Genomic DNA, 16,779 nt, shown 5'->3' with positions numbered 1-16,779 from the left:
ATCTTATACATTACATGCTTACTTAAATCGCATTGAAAACGAATACCACAAATGTTTCAGAATAATCTGCAAAATGGTCTCACTCGCAAAGGGTTAATTGAGAAATAAATGTTTGGTAATTGAAAACAGGTAAGCAGGTTATTAACCAGCTGTTTTTTTCGCTAAGACAAATTGAAAACTCGGTTCTAACAAGGAAAAGTTGGAATGGTACCCGGTTTTGGGTTAGGTTTTACTTTAAGATATGTATTATTAAAGTTATTACAGGTACTATTTTCAGAAATAGAACTATATTCTATTCACCACTAATCAGCGTGGCCGTGAGTGATAAGGTGTTTGCCTGCAAGTTCGAGCTTCTTCTTTTGCTCTGCAGATTCGAACCCTGGTAGAACAAATCTTTTTTTTATTTTTTCAATCATATTTTCGTAGAATCGTACGTAACATGCTTCTTTTTTTTAAAGTTGAATTTAACCAAAATTACATTTACAACATAATATGTTATTTTCAATGTACGAAGTACATGAATCGGGATGGTACTTTTCGTAAAAACAGTCAAAACATAAAAATTTCAAGCACCACGTGCATCTAACGAAAGTTCTGTTTTCACAGAAATTACAAAATTTTCTATTTAATGATGATGATGGAATGGAATGACCGCTTCATTTACATTGATAAAATGTGAACGATTTTCGGATAGTCGTACCTCGTACTTTTTACCTTATACTTGAGGTAAAAAGGGGTATAACCGGGTAAAACAGTTTTATGACATTACCTGCTAACTCATGTTACTGTTCTGATGAAAATGAAACGCTATGTTTTGTATTCGACTATGTCCTTTTAAAATTTTTAATCCAACCCATACTTTGTATTAAACTGGTAAACGGGATCACTTTTCTTTTGTGGTTTAAACGGTGCACGATGGTGCACGTTATTAATTTTGATGGATCGATACAATTATTTTTTTATGCAAAGTTAAGCCAAATCAAACATATAATATATTTAGTTCGTCATAACAAATTGATAATTATACGGTTATCTAAAAACATATCGAGGAAAATCATTATTAATTAATTTCTGTAACTATTAATTCTACTACTAAGTTTTGTTTATGTTATAAAAATAAGAACTCTTCTTATTGAAAAATCCCACAGCGTGCACGATACTGGCAAAGAGTGGATTCTCATTTTAATTTATTAATTTTCAATCTTAAACTATTGATTTTGAAAAATCGTATTAATAATATACATATGCTACGCTCACATATAAGAATAATAATAAGAAAAAAATTTCTTTTTTTTTTCAATAATTAAAATATGATCAGGGGGTTTTAAAACCCATTTATTTTCGTAAAATAAATTTTACAAAATTTCTTTTTCAAACTACTTACGTACTTTGCTTATGTGCGCCTACATCGTCATGTGCGTCGGAAAGTAAAAATGCCTGGGCAGTCAGTCGAGAATCTCGACTCGAGATTCCAAATCGTATGCCGTTGACGGGAGGTCGGATTTCAGTTGTTAAGAGCGAGAAGGCAAATGTGAGCCTTTCTCTCTCGACTCTCACGAGGCGGTCCGAAATTACTTCGGGCAGCGTCAGTTTGCCTTTGTCGACTTTCCGAAACATTACGAGCTCACGTACGCGTGAGAGAGCACACTATGCCTTCGGTGCACTTCTGGCACCTCTGATTTCAGACACTTCCTCTAAACCAATGAAAAAACTTTTCGAACAAAAGTTACACAGAAATGACAACACTTGACAAGAAATTGCAATAGTAGAAATTAGCAAAACAGTTTTTATTCAACAAAAAATCAAGGTCGTTTCAACAAAAATATATAATTTTTGTCTATCGATTTGTTTGTTGTATCTTTGTATTCTCTTTAAAAAAAAAGTGTAAGAGGTCTTAGGTCGAAAATTGACTGGAATTCTTTAGAAGCTATGATTTTTCTTCCGAATTCCCATTCACGCGACACACTGTCTCCGCTCCGCCGCCCCCGGAGGAGGATTAAACTTCATTAAATAAACGAAATACAGTTTGAAACCCTCCTATAACACGGTAGATCGGTTCCTATAAAATGCCGTGTTGTCTGAAACCGTGTTATATGAGACCTAACCCAGAGCCAGTTCACTCGAAAAGGGAGGGGAGTTATGGTCCGAAAACTTATTAAAAACGAATATTTTTTTTTAATTCAATGACAGAATTTACCACACAGTATTTGTTTAAATAAGTAATATATTTAACATAACAGGAAATAATTAAATAAATATGAATGAGCGCAAGCAGGCTGTTGCAGCTCGTAATGCAAATGAAAACGTAACATACGAGAAACGTCGCGAGAAGGCGTCCCCAAGACGAAAGAAACAAAACCGTCAACGATGTGAATGACGCGCATCTCAACGACCTATTTTATATCAAACACATATAGATCGCTTTCTCACATTCTACATAAGGAATTTAATTTTTCTATGTATACAGGGTGTTCGACCACCCCTGGGAAAAATTTTAATGGGAGATTCTAGAGGCCAAAATAAGACGAAAATCAAGAATACCAATTTGTTGATGGAGGCTTCGTTAAAAAGTTATTAACAATTAAATTAAAAAATTTCAAATCGTTTTGGAAAAATTATTTTCGGTTGCGGGGGTCAATTACAATCATTTTTTATGAATACACATATCCCCGACAATCCTACCCTCCTTCGAGAAAAAAATTCGGGTAGGTGGTGAAATTTCTCGGCGAAAAAAAAAATTTTTCAAATCGTTCTAAAAAAATTATTTCCGATTGCAAGGGTCGATTATAATCATTTTTTATGAATAGATATACCCCGGAAATCCTACCCAGTTTGGAGAAAAAAATTCGAGAAGGTGTGAAATTTTTCAAGAAAATTAAAAAATTTTAAATCGTTCTAAAAAAATTATTTCTGATTGCAGGGACCAATTATAATAATTTTTGGTCGATAGACATACCCTCGAAATCGTAACCATTTTCGAGAAAAAAATTCCTTACCGAAAATATAATTTCAGGCGAAAAATGCTTCCCGTAAATTTTATGTTTGAATCTTTAAAACACCATAACTTCCGAACGGATTGGACGATTTTAATGTTAAAAAAGCCAAACGCCGCGTATTTTAGTGTAGAATATGTAACAATTATAAAAATATTGGAAAGGTTGTTCCTTGGCCCCGTAATGTTAGAAAACCCCCATAAAAATGGTCCAATTTTCAACTTATATAGCCATAACTCCTATAATAGTGAATATATTTCAATGAAACTTTTTTCTCAAGTAGAGCCCATAGGTACCTACAAAAAAGTATTAAACAACTTTTCTGTAGGACGTCAAGCGAAATTATTAAAAATCAAAAACGAATTTTTAAGAAAAATCAACAGGGGATAGGTAGGTAGGTAGGTAGGTGCCTAAATTTTTCAGCGAAATTGAAAAGTTTCAAATCGTTCTGGAAAAATTATTTTCGGTTGCGGAGGTAAATTATAATCATTTTCGGTGAATAGACATACTCCCGAAATCTTACCCACTTTCGAGAAAAAATTCAGTATTGGCGGAACTTTAAACGTTAATAACTTTTTAACGAAGCCACCATCAACAAATTGGTATTCTTGATTTTCGTCTTATTTTGGCCTCTAGAATCTCCCATTAATATTTTTCCCAAGGGTGGCCGAACACCCTGTATATGTATGCATGTATGTATGTATAACAGAAAACAAAAAAACACAAAAAATATTATTTTAATTTAACGCAACCTTAATTTAATAAATTATAATTTCTAATAATATATTTTTTCATGTAAAGCCACTATATTTCTTTCATTATTCTTTCGCGTCATTACTTTAAGGTAATTTAGGTTTTAAATATGTTAAGCAAAAATCATGTTATCCAGTGCTGTACAAAGGTTTTCGCAATTTTCTTATCGTGTTAGAGCGAAAGCGTGTTATAGGGGATATGATGCCGTGTTGTAGGGGACAAGCATCCCTGTATAGGGAAATTCTCTTTTACAAATGTCGACGGAATCCCGACGTAACACCTGTATTCACGAGTTGTTATTAATGAAGTTGAAGGTAGACGATCAACCAAGATTCACACGTAACCAGTCTTCCGAATTCAAGGACACTTCAATTTGGCGACAAGCATGGGATGCTGCTCACGAAATACACGAAATTTACTTACATAACCTAAATCGAGCACGTACTCTACCTCACTTACGGGCACGAACGTAAGGCGATTTATACAGTCGATATCGCCGATTTTTACAAAAGGTAAGTTTTAACATTTAAGTAAACAAAGCCTCTGTAAGTTTTATTTTCCATACTTCAAAAGTAAAAATAAATACATGAAAAAAGAAAAAAACGTTCTTGACAAGTCCTATAAAATACTTGAGTTCAGTTTGTTCATAATTCATCGGTAAAAGAATCTAACTCTATGTTATCCGATACACAAGATATAAAGTCAGTTTCTCCTTTCATTGTTAGATGCGTTGACTTTAATTTTATAAATTATGATGATAAGTATGATGATTTTACGGAAAGAGTTTATTTTTAATATTAAAGATTTCCTATATAAAGACAAGAAGGATATTTTTACCAATATCTGTCTATCTATCTTGATATTCTTCCCACTTGGCCCACTTACTTTAACCAGTCTGAGTAAATCATCAGTACTATCTCTATTTTTATTAATAAAAATAATAGTTGGATAACATAGAACTTAATATTATTAGTCACACCACTAATAAAATGAATCTGCGATTCCATATCCAAAGATATAGTATAAGCTAGAAAATTCAGATTATTCAAGTTACTTCTATCACTCGTCAAATTTTTTATGAAATTCTATGCTAATTCATGCTCTTTAAAATATAATTATAATCTACTGGGACTTTTAGTTAACTTATGTTTTAATGAATCAATAATCAAAGTATCTATAATTAATATTAAAATCAAATAAGAGTAGTCGAAATAGTATTAATATTATCTTTTGTTAATACTATCAGTCTCTGATATTTAAATTTTATTAAATATTTTAAATCTGTTATCGCCTTGTTCAAATAATTCATTACTAGCTTTGATAATATATTTTGGGATGGATTTTTTAAGAATGGAATAAAAGGAATTCAGTTGTGAATTTTTATGAGGAATAAAGGGATATTATTATACTATCAACATGTATATCGTTCTTTAACTTGCCCATTTAGATATTTATATACTTGTATAAATATAAACCCACACTAAAATCATGTAAATATCTAAATCATTTTTAAATCTATGATTTGGAAAATTTTAGGGACTTGGAACTTAATTCATCTTTTATCTTACAGTTTTATCACACTTTGGAAGATAAAAATCATAATTAAACTTACATATACATAAATAATAATTTAATTTATTTTGCATAAAAACTTCATTTTCTATGACCAAAAATTCGAAATTCGTTTCATTTTTACAAAAAACGTGATTGGGATGTCCCAATCGGTAAGTATCATTTGTCGATTATCTTAAATATCTTATTATATTTTTTTATATACTAAATTTTCAAACCTCTTTACCTTGATATCTTCTTTTTCATGTAATTTGAATACTTTTCTAAAGTAATCTTTTGTAAAATGTTCTGTTAATCTAAATTATCTAATAAATCTATATCAGAATTAGTTAATTCTGTTATAAGATAAGTGAAATCAATGAAGACGAAGTTGCCAATATCTATTAAGTCAACTACTTTCGGTAATACATTTGGTTAAACATTCTTTCTTATTTTTTATCTCTGAATTTCGAGATTACACAGATTAAAAAAATTTGTCTCTCTTTATTATTGTATCTATTTTTTCAGAGGGTAAATAGGTTCGTCATCCCCTTCTTCATTTGGCTTATCTTCATTTTCTTTCTTTCTTTCTTTATTTGAAATTTGAAAAGTCTATCCTTCTTTTATTAACTTAACCCAGACCTAACCAGACCACAATTCATCTTTCATATATTACTTCTAAATTCTTTCTTATTAATACTTTTCTGTATTAAAAAGTAAGTAGTCTTTCATGTGATGCTTATTCAACATTCTTACTACAGCTTGGTGTTGTTGTTGTTAATTGTTGTTTCTTTTTTTTACCAAGAATAAAGTTATTTAAGAAGTTTATGCAGAAAATTTCACGTGAAAAATTTATTTTCTTAGAAAAGTACAACGTAGAACTATATATGATATGTTGTTTGTTTATAAAATCACCAATAACTACGTATAAATATGGAAATATGGAATTATTCTATATTCTAACATTTAAACGACATTATACATACAATAATTGTATTAACCATATATCCAAGCTAACCAGTTTAGCCAGCATATGGACTTCTTTAACAGTTCTCCGTATTCCTTCAAATAGCATGTCATTAGTGTTGTACGCACTGCATCTCATATTATACGCAATTAATGTGACTTTTATACATATTATGCAACTGTATTATATCAACAAAGGGTGTACAAACCCGTAAATAAATAAAGAAGTATTAAAAAAAGGGTAACGTGGAACTTGAAATGATTTTTTAGTTATTTTCTTTGGATATTAAAGTAGATTTCATTGGATGTAAGAGTAGATGTAATTGGACAGTTAAGTATTTTTTATTATACTGTTAAAGCAATGTGTTTTAAGGGGAGGAGGTTTAAACACCTCGCCTAACCTAACCTCGTCCGGATCTCGAGGGAAGGAACGCTGGGCAAATGGAAAATAATCGGTGCAAGTTGAATTTATTTTCGCTTAGTCGCCTTATACGATTAAGCCGTTTATTTCTTAAATTTTACTCTTAATTACAATAGATAGAAGAAAATAATTTTCTAATTTGTCGATGGAGACTTCGTTAAAAAGTAATTATTAACGTTTAAAGTTCCGTCGGTAAAATGCGCAAGATTTCGGGGGTATGTCTATTCCACTAAAAATGATTGTAATTGACCCCCGCAACCGCAAATAATTTTCCAGAACGATTTGAAACTTTTCAATTTCGCCGAAAAATTTAGGCACCTACCTACCTACCTACCTACCTACCTATCCCCTGTTGATTTTTCTTAAAAATTCGTTTTTGATTTTTAATAATTTCGCTTGACGTCCTACAGAAAAGTTGTTTAATACTTTTTTGTAGGTACCTATGGGCTCTACTTGAGAAAAAAGTTTCATTGAAATATATTCACTATTATAGGAGTTATGGCTATATAAGTTGAAAATTGGACCATTTTTATGGGGGTTTTCTAACATTACGGGGCCAAGGAACAACCTTTCCAATATTTTTATAATTGTTACATATTCTACACTAAAATACGCGGCGTTTGGCTTTTTTAACATTAAAATCGTCCAATCCGTTCGGAAGTTATGGTGTTTTAAAGATTCAAACATAAAATTTACGGGAAGCATTTTTCGCCTGAAATTATATTTTCGGTAAGGAATTTTTTTCTCGAAAATGGTTACGATTTCGAGGGTATGTCTATCGACCAAAAATTATTATAATTGGTCCCTGCAATCAGAAATAATTTTTTTAGAACGATTTAAAATTTTTTAATTTTCTTGAAAAATTTCACACCTTCTCGAATTTTTTTCTCCAAACTGGGTAGGATTTCCGGGGTATATCTATTCATCAAAAATGATTATAATCGACCCTTGCAATCTGTATAATAAAACTCAAATGCTGTTCGTTGGTCAGGACATCACGGGAGAACGGCTGAACCGATCTGGCTAATTTTTTTTTTAAAATGTTCGTTGTAGTCCGAATCAGGTTTTTACATTAAAATAAATTGGAAAAGTTGCTCGGAAACATGGAAATTCGGGAAGAGATGAGACTACCCACACCGCGACCGCCGCGAGAGGGCCACTACGGCGTCACCTACCGCGGCCACCGCCAGATGCACAAGTTTCTCGCATGTAAGGTGTTGTGCGGGCGGTATTAATATGCGTCGCGGACGCGGATATTCACCATTATTGGCTCATATTGACCTTATGGTATCATTTGCTAAACCTACCCATCCTGTTGTCCTCGCCCTCTTGTGTACTCTGTTGGTTTCCGACAAAATTCCAATATTATTCTTATTTTTATTTTACTTTATTGTGTCGCAATCGATAAAATTTGTTTAGAATTGATTATATTGACCATACATTGTGTCGCAATCGACTAAATTTCTTTTGAAGTGATTCCAAGGTCAACGCCAGCCGATGAACTGAATGCATGTTTGAAGTCGTCCGTTTTGTGGAAATACGTAATGACCATCCAATTAAGTATGAACATGCGAGTCAAGTTACTGAATGACCAATTTGGAGAAGTATTTTCAAACCAATTGCTGGACATTGGCAATGGCAAAATCCCCGTTGACATTTCGACTGCCTGCATTCAATTCCCCGTCAATTTTTGCAAGTTCACTATATTAGCTGCGAAAAACATTGATGTCGACAAATTGAATATCACGATTCAAACTGAAATTGCTGGCGACTTGGTGACGTACAAATCGGTCGATTCCGTTACTAGCCAAGATGATGTCGTGAACTATCCAACCGAATTTTTAAACTCGCTGGAATTGCCCGGATTGCCGCCGCATAATCTCCAATTGAAAGTCGGATCGGTAATCATGATGTTGCGAAGTATCAATCAACCACGTCTTTGTAATGACACTCGGCTTGCGGTGAAGAAACTGATGAACAACGTCATCGAAGCAACAATTCTTACAGGAAAGTACAAAGGAGAAGACGTTTCGATACCACGTATCCCAATTATTCCGATCGACATGCCATTCGACTTTAAACGCTTGCAATTTCCGGTGCGGCTTGCATTCGCAATGACAATAAACAAATCACAAGGGCAGGCATTGAGTGTTTGCGGCATTAATCTTGAAAATCCATGCTTCTCGCATGGTCAATTGTATGTCGCCTGTCCCCGCGTTGGAAAACCATCAGCTTTGTTTGTCTATGCGGCAGAAAACAAAACAAAAAACGTAGTGTATCATAAAGCATTGCAATGAAAAAATGGTGACATAACAGAAAACCAATTGAAACAAAACATTTCTTTGTTTTGATTGTTTACTTTAACATCGATCTTGCAATAGAAATCGAAATGTAAGTAAAACACCTCGAGATTTATTGTGATTTTAAAGTTAATACAAGGAAATAAATCATTTGGTTGACATGAAATTCTGTCCATGCGAAAGTCCAGTCGTTCAAAAGTTGTGATGTCACTGGTGCGCGCATTGTGCGCCGCCCGTAAGGGCGACCCGCCCGGAGGATCTAGCAGCGAGGGCGTGCCGAAGGCACGCCACGAGTACTATTATATAAAGAGAGAGCCGATTTTTATGTTCGCGTACAACTCAAGACCTATTGAGCCGATCTTTCTCAAATTTTGACACGTTATGCCTGCATACTCTAGGACGGACATAGGCTATGTAGCATGTCTCAGAAGCGCGTTATTAACATATAATTTATATGCAAAGATTTCATGTGTACGACTGTTTGGCAGACCACGTGACTCCTGTATACGACAGTCAACTTGCACGCGCATGCGCATATTCGGCCCGCGCGATACCTCGCTCGTAGCAGTACCGCGTTGTTACCGCCAGGTGGCGAAGCTTCTCGAGCGCTTCCTCGCGAGAGAAATCATAAATTGCTTTTGCAAATTTATCTACAGTCTCTTTTGAAGTCTGTTTTGATTTTGATGTTACTATGCCACGAATGCGATCAAACTTATCAAGATTATCCGTTTCTGCTCGACGTATCAAACCTACACGCCGAGCAACGCGGAATGTTGTTAATCATGGGCTCATAAAAGTAAAAATTACCGTAAGGTTTGCTTTCAAATATGATCCAGGAATTGACTATCTTAATTTACGAGAAGTTAAAGTAGGAGCGATGGATCATACTTGCCGCAATTACTTAGCCAAAAAATGGAACGAAAAAGCGCCTGGTATCTGTTGTGCAACGCTACCATCTCGGGCGCAGCCCAGATAGGGCATGCTAGTGGGAAATAATTTTTTTAGAACGATATGAAAAATTTTTTTTTCCGCCAAGAAATTCTACCACCTACCCGAATTTTTTTCTCGAAGGAGGGTAGGATTTTCGGGATATGTGTATTCATACAAAATGATTGTAATTGACCCCCGCAAACGAAAATAATTTTTTCAAAACCATTTAAAATTTTTTAATTTAATTGTTAATATTTTTTTAACGAAGCCTCCATCAACAAATTGGTATTTTTGATTTTCGTCTTATTTTGGCCTCTAGAATCTTCCATTAAAATTTTTCCCAGGGGTGGCCGAACACCCTGTATACATATAAAAATTAAATTGCTTATGTAGAATTAAAAAAAAATAATGAACGAAACCGGGTTTAATTGACAGTTTCAGTGTGGTACCACATTACTACGTGATTCAAACCCGAAAAAACACAAGATCTGGCCAACAAGTATATGAAAAAGGCAAAATCATGAGCCAGTTGGGGGCATAATCCAGTCCTAACCCAGACCTAACCGGTGTTATCCTCTAAAATATTGATCGAAACCAGGTTTAATTGACTGTTTCACTGTGGTACCACATTACTATATTAATGCCGCCCACGCCTCCTCGCTGCCGACCATTGCACGTATGACGGCCGGCAGCGAGAGGTCCGCCCCAATCGCTCTAACGAGGACACCGCGCTGAGCTGCCCACGCCGGACAAATCTCCAACGTGTGCTGCGCGGTGTCCTGCCTTCCCCTGCAATGATGGCACGCAGCCGTCGCCTCCCGCCCTATCCGATGCAGGTACCGACCGAAGCAACCGTGTCCGGTCAGTACCTGTGTCAGGCGGTAGGTGGGCGTACCCCAGCTACGGCCCACCCAGGCATAAAACACTGGGCGGACCGCCGCGGCGACGCGATCATCCCGCTGGTCTGGCTTCGATAACCAGACCAGCCACCGACTATAGACGCGTCGCCGCGCCTGGTTCCGGGTCCTGGCGGCCTCCTCGCCATGCGGGTCCACGCCCCGCTGGCGAAGGTCGCAGAGGCTTTCATAGACCTCTGCGTCCATTTTCGCCAACAGGTGAAACGGTGCGGAACCCGCCAGCAAGGTGGCGGCAGTGTAGGAGATCGTGCGATAACCCCGCACGACTCTGATGGCGACCAACCTCTGTAACCGACGGAGTACAAATGCACCCCGTCGATTGGCCATCAGACTGCCGGCCCATATTGGCGCGCCATAAAGCGCCATGGACCGGACGACTCCCAAATACAGCCGCCGTGCCGCCATGTTGGGCCCCCCGAGATTGAGCATTATGCGGCCTAACGCGGCCGCTGCCCTTTCAATACGGGGACCCAACCCTTCCAAATGATGCCCGAACCGCCAGTAGCTGTCGAGGGTGAGGCCCAGATACTTCATCCGGCGCCCCACCCCGACTTGAGCTCCACCCACCCATAGAGACGCCTGGCGCGGCACCCCGCGACCACTGACGTTACACAGCCAGATGGCCTCGGTCTTCTGGGGTGCCACACGCAACCCCAGACGCTCCACTTCGGCAACGACTCGTGCCGTCCCTTCCTCCGCGAGGGCCACGGCCCTCCTCCACGTGTCCCCGTCGGCTATCACCAGGGTGTCGTCGGCATAACAAACCAACGACACGCCGACGGGGAGGTCAGCACGCAGCACCGCGTCATACGCCAAGTTCCACAGGAGCGGCCCGAGGACCGACCCCTGTGGAACCCCGCGGTGCACCGCTCTCTGTTCCATCCCGTTCCGACCCGGATATTGGACTACCCTGCCCCGCAGATAATCCCCGATCAGTCGGCATAGATAGGCGGGCACCCGGTGGTATTGGAGTGCCCGACCTATCGCCCCCCAGGAGACGGTGTTAAAGGCGTTGGCTATGTCGAGAGATACTGCCAACGCCACACCCCCCCGGGAGATTGCCGATTCCGCCAGGGTCCGCACTGTCGCTATGGCGCCGACTGTGGAGCGGCCCCGGCGAAAGCCGAACTGTCGGTCGGCCAGATCAGGGCCGACGCGGGACAGGTGCCCCTCGAGTCGGGATACTATGACCCGCTCGAGGAGCTTTCCAGCCTCGTCCAAAAGACATATGGGTCGGAAAGCGGATGGCGAATCCGCGGGCTTCCCTGGCTTGTGGAGGAGGACCAACCTCGCCACCTTCCATATGGGGGGGAACTGACCGGTCCGCAGGCACGCGTCAAAGACACTTATCAGCCCGGCCCCCAGAACGCCCACCGCTACTGCCCAGGCCCTGCCAGGTATGCCGTCCGGTCCTGGTGCCGTCTTCTTGGCAGCCATTCTCCGGACGGCCCTCGCTAGTTCCCCCTCCGCGACCCCCAGTTCGTCGGACCACCAAGGCGGGTGATCCGGCTGTGGCTCGGGGGGATGCAGAAACGCCTCTCCCCCAACGGGGAAGAGGACGCGCATAGTTTCCCCGAGCAGCTGGGGGTCGAGGCTCTCTGTGATCGGGGGCGCCCATGATCGCATCTTCCCTACGACCATATGATAAGGGCGCCCCCATGGATTTGCATCCAGAGAGCCGAGGAGCTCCGTCCATGCCTGGGCTTTCGCGGTCGCGATGGCCCGGCGGAGGGTTCTTCGCGCCAGGGAAAATTCCCCGCGCAACCTCACCACCTCTGCCTCCGTCACCCCGCGTCTTCTCCTGGCGCGGGTGTACCGGCGTCGGGCGACAACGCATCGAGTGCGTAAATCCTCGATCTCGCCCGACCACCAGTACACGGACCCCCCGCGACTCGGGGCGGTGGCCCGGGGCATGACCGCGTCACACAACGACGACATGGTCTCCCGGAACCAACGCGCCCCGGCAGAAGGATTGCCGAGGGTCCGGCGTGGCATTTCCTGCCATGCCACGACGGAGGCTGCCATCGCTAGGGCGTCCGGGTCCAGCCTCTTGGTGGACCAGCGTGGCGCCGGGTGTGCTTCCCTACCCGGTTGGCGGGGTCCATTTACGCCGGGGGTCGCGGATACGGAGAACGTAATATAGAGGTGGTCGCTTAACGTGGCCACCTCGTCCGCGACCCTCCAGTCCGACACACGGCGCGCTATGGCGGGGCTCGCCAACGATATGTCGACGATCGACTCGCCCTGCGCGTGCACGCACGTGCTCACGGCCCCCTCATTCAACACTACGAGGCCGTGACCCGCCGCCCATACGAGCATCGCGTCGCCCTTGACGGTCGTCCTGGGACAGCCCCACGCTGCAGCGTGGGCATTAAAATCCCCCAGGACGAGTACCCCACTGGCGAGATGTGGGGAGATGCATCTCCCCACCTCGTCGAGGTACGCCTCAAAATCGCTGAGGCCCATAGCGGGCGACGCGTAACACCCGGCAACCACCAGTTCCCCCCTCTTAACCGCCACAAAACCGCGGCCCCTTCCCACTACGGAGCATGGCGGCGTGCCGCTCCCGTACTGCCATGTGATCGCCGAGACACCGTTAAGGTCCCCCACCCAAGCGGGGTGTTTGGGGACACGATAGGGCTCGGCGATCACGGCCATCCCGATGTTCCACTGCCGGAGGGTTTGGAGCATGAGATCCTGGGCCCTCCGGCAGTGGTTCAAATTGACCTGGAGGAGGCGTTGAGACATTATCGGGTCTCACCCGCGGCCTCCTCCAGGCCTCCCCGTCCAACGTTTTGGGACGCCTCAGCGCGCCCCGGATCTTTGCCGCCGTACGAGGCCATCACTCCCCTACTAAGGGGCTCTGACCCGCACGGCGACTGGGCTGCCGCTTGCGGTGGGGGCACTGCATTTCCCCCACCCGGCAACACAACTTCCGATATTGTGGAGGTGGAGGGCGCTGAGTCGTTAGGCGCCACATCCACCTCCATCATCTCCGTCATCGGTGGGGGTGCGGGTGCATCTCAGCCACCTTCACTGCCGCCGCGACAGGTGCTGGGGCGGGAGTAACCCCCGACACCACAGCAGGGGACGGCTGGGAACAAGCCGCCCCCTGAACATCCATCGCGACGGACAGCGGTGCCGGCTCAACACCAACCGGCACCGTGGATGGGGGCACAACCGCACCCTTCCCCTTCTTCCCCTTCCGTTTGGGGGGACGGCACGCCGCCCCACCCATGCGGTGATCCGCTGGCCGCCCCAAGCCCACACAAAGGGGGCATTTTGGGGCGGCCGTACACTCCCTGGCTGTGTGGGAGGCCCCCCCGCAACGGTAACAGAGGCCGCTGCGATCAATGGTACTTGTGCACCGCTGCCGGACATGACCGAACTCCAGGCAGCGGTGGCACTGCAGCGGCCTCGCGGCGAGCACCGCCAGCCGGGCCTCGAGGAAGCCGACGATTATTCGGCCGGACTTCGCGAGCTTGGTTGCGGCGCGAAGGGGACAGCGGGCCCAGGCGGTGAACATGCCCGAGCTGTCCCGGCGGAGGTCACCAACATTGACCTCCGCAGCGCCGCAACTCCCGGCGTTGGCAAGGGCCTCCCTTACCGCGTCCTGGGTGGCTGCCTCCGACAGGCCGGAAACCCTTAACTCGGCCTGCTTCTGAGGGCAAGCCACCCGAACACCCTCGACCTGGAGGGCCCCCTCAAGGCGCGCTCTCAGGGCGGTCGCCTTCTCCTTCCCATTTTCACCGGGGATCGCCAATAGGAGCGCCCCGGTGACCGCCCTTGTGGGCCGCATCCCGGTTATCCCGAGATCCTTGCAGATCCCGGGCATCACCCTAGTGAGGAGGGGGCCCAGGTCCTTTTCGCGCCCAGTGGCGGCGGTCACCGAGACTGCCGCATTTTTTGGCAGCCTCGGTAACTTGACAGCCGCAGGCTGGGCACCAACCATCCTGTTACTGCCAGCCGCAGTTTTTGCGGCTGGCCTACTCGCTGCGGCGCATTTTCCGCCCTCGGTGGAGGATGTGGCAGGTACCGCACCCTTGCCGCTTCCCTTTCTCTTCCCCCGCCTCACCACCTCCGCCCATGAGCCCTGCACATCGTTGGCGCGGTCAGGGGTGGGCCTCGCCTTATTGTGGGCGGGCGGAGCGAACCTGTCGCTATCCGCCTTGGGTGGTGGTGGAGGGGGACGAGGCGCTGCCTTCGGCGGCATCGTATATTTGTGGGCGGGTGGCTTTGCCGCACCCGCCCCTCCGGCCGCTGCTGTACCACCTTGGGCCTTAGCGGCGCCTTTCTTATTTGACGTCGCCCTGAGCGGTTCCGCGGAAGCTTTCACGGGTGCAATCGTGCAACCCGGTTTCGTCGTCCCCTTCGCGTTTCTTTGAGGCACATCTGGCCCCTTCGTCGTCACCGATGGTGTCGCCCCCACTGATGGAGGTGTGTGCACCATGCCTTTCCCCAATGGCGGGCGGGTTACAACCCGCCAAACAGCTTCCAGCCGTGCCTCGACCCGATCCTCTACGGCTGATATTTGCCCCGCCATCTCGGAAACCCTTTTCACGACTTCGGTCATCATGACCACCAAAGGGCTTCCGGACGCGGGACTCTCCTCCTGAATCAGGACGGGCCGAGCTGCAGACGACGGTCCAGGGACCGCCGTCTCTACCTCCATACTGGATTTCCCCTCGGCAAATGTGGACGGAAGGACATCCTTCCGTCGTGGCCGAGGGGCACAAGGCAGCTCCTGGTCCGGCGGCGTCTCGCCGGCCACTTCCTCCCCTGCTCTCAGCAGCCGTCGCTGCTCCTGCTTGTACCTCAGGCGGTCCACTTCCCGCCTGAGGTGCTCCAACTCCCTGTCCTTGACCCTTACGGTTTCGGACAGGGTGGTGGCGGTCTTATCTGCCACCTCCAGCCTCTTTTCCAGGGCCTTGGCTTTTCGCTCCCATTCGCCTTGGCGAATTACTACCTCCCGGGCCGGTCTGTTCGGGTTTTCGGCCCGATCAGCTCTGCCGTGCAGCTCCTCGGCGCTGACCATCGCTATCCGAGCAGCCAGACGGAGACCACGGATGTCCGTTGTCTTAAGGTGACTCGCGGTGTCTGCCACCCTGACAACGGACTCCAATTGCTCCTTTAACCGACCCAGGAGCTCGTCCAATCGCATGACCTCCGCTATATTGCGGAGGTCTGCCTGCTTTGGCAGGTGCTTCATGCCCGGACCAAGCTTCTTCGGGTCCACGAAGATGTCCCGGGGTCTTCCAGCCCCGGGACCCTTCCTCTTCCTCTTGCCGGGCCTGTAATCGTCGTCGCTAGTGTAGACGCTCTCGGGGTCGTCGGCGGTAGATATCTGAGGAGCCCACTCGTCGCCGTCCTGGGAGTTTTCGTCGAGGCAGTCGCCAGCGCGCGACGTCGCCATGCCATTACCGTAGGTTGCGTCGCTCAACGAGAGCTGCGGTCCCTCGGCATCATGCCTCTTACCGGGCGGAGACTCTCCCCCAGCCTTACGCCACTCGGTGATATTGAGCCGCTCCAGGCTGACAATGGGGGCGGAGTTGACCCTGAGTAGGTCAACCTCCCCCTCTAGGTGGGTCCCCACCGGGGGATTCACCACCTCCACATTCCTAACTTTGGGTTTATCCCCACTAGGATATGGTCCATCCAGTCTCTTGTCCATTAGAACATTGTCGATTGCCGATGTGCGTGCCATGCCGTTGTCCAAAATTTCCGTCCGGTTGTTTGCTTTAGATTGTGTAACTTCCATAGTTGTTCCCACGAGAGTGGTCGGAATGGAAGTCACCCCAGGCAGAGCCGCCATGCCTGGGGAAGCCTATTACTCCGGGGGTTCGGCAGGTGCCCCCGGAGGTGGTCGCTAGGGATTGGGCCTTCTCTCCCAACCATGCATCCCATCGCCGCGCACCATAACTTAGGATTAGAGGGTAATTTATAGAGTT

The 16,779-nt window shown here is 45.0% G+C and overlaps 1 protein-coding gene across 1 annotated transcript; it reads left to right on the top strand.

The window, feature by feature from the left end:
• Positions 1-8,228: 8,228 nt before the first annotated feature.
• On the top strand, positions 8,229-8,981 carry LOC143350259 (ATP-dependent DNA helicase Pif1-like). Its single transcript, XM_076782224.1, has one exon. The coding sequence runs from the start codon at positions 8,229-8,231 to the stop codon at positions 8,979-8,981; it is 753 nt and encodes a 250-aa protein (XP_076638339.1).
• The last annotated feature ends 7,798 nt before the right edge of the window (positions 8,982-16,779 follow it).

The sequence above is a fragment of the Colletes latitarsis genome, chromosome 14, assembly GCF_051014445.1.
Source record: "Colletes latitarsis isolate SP2378_abdomen chromosome 14, iyColLati1, whole genome shotgun sequence".
Lineage (NCBI taxonomy): Eukaryota > Metazoa > Arthropoda > Insecta > Hymenoptera > Colletidae > Colletes > Colletes latitarsis.
This window is presented reverse-complemented; position numbering and strand designations above follow the sequence as displayed.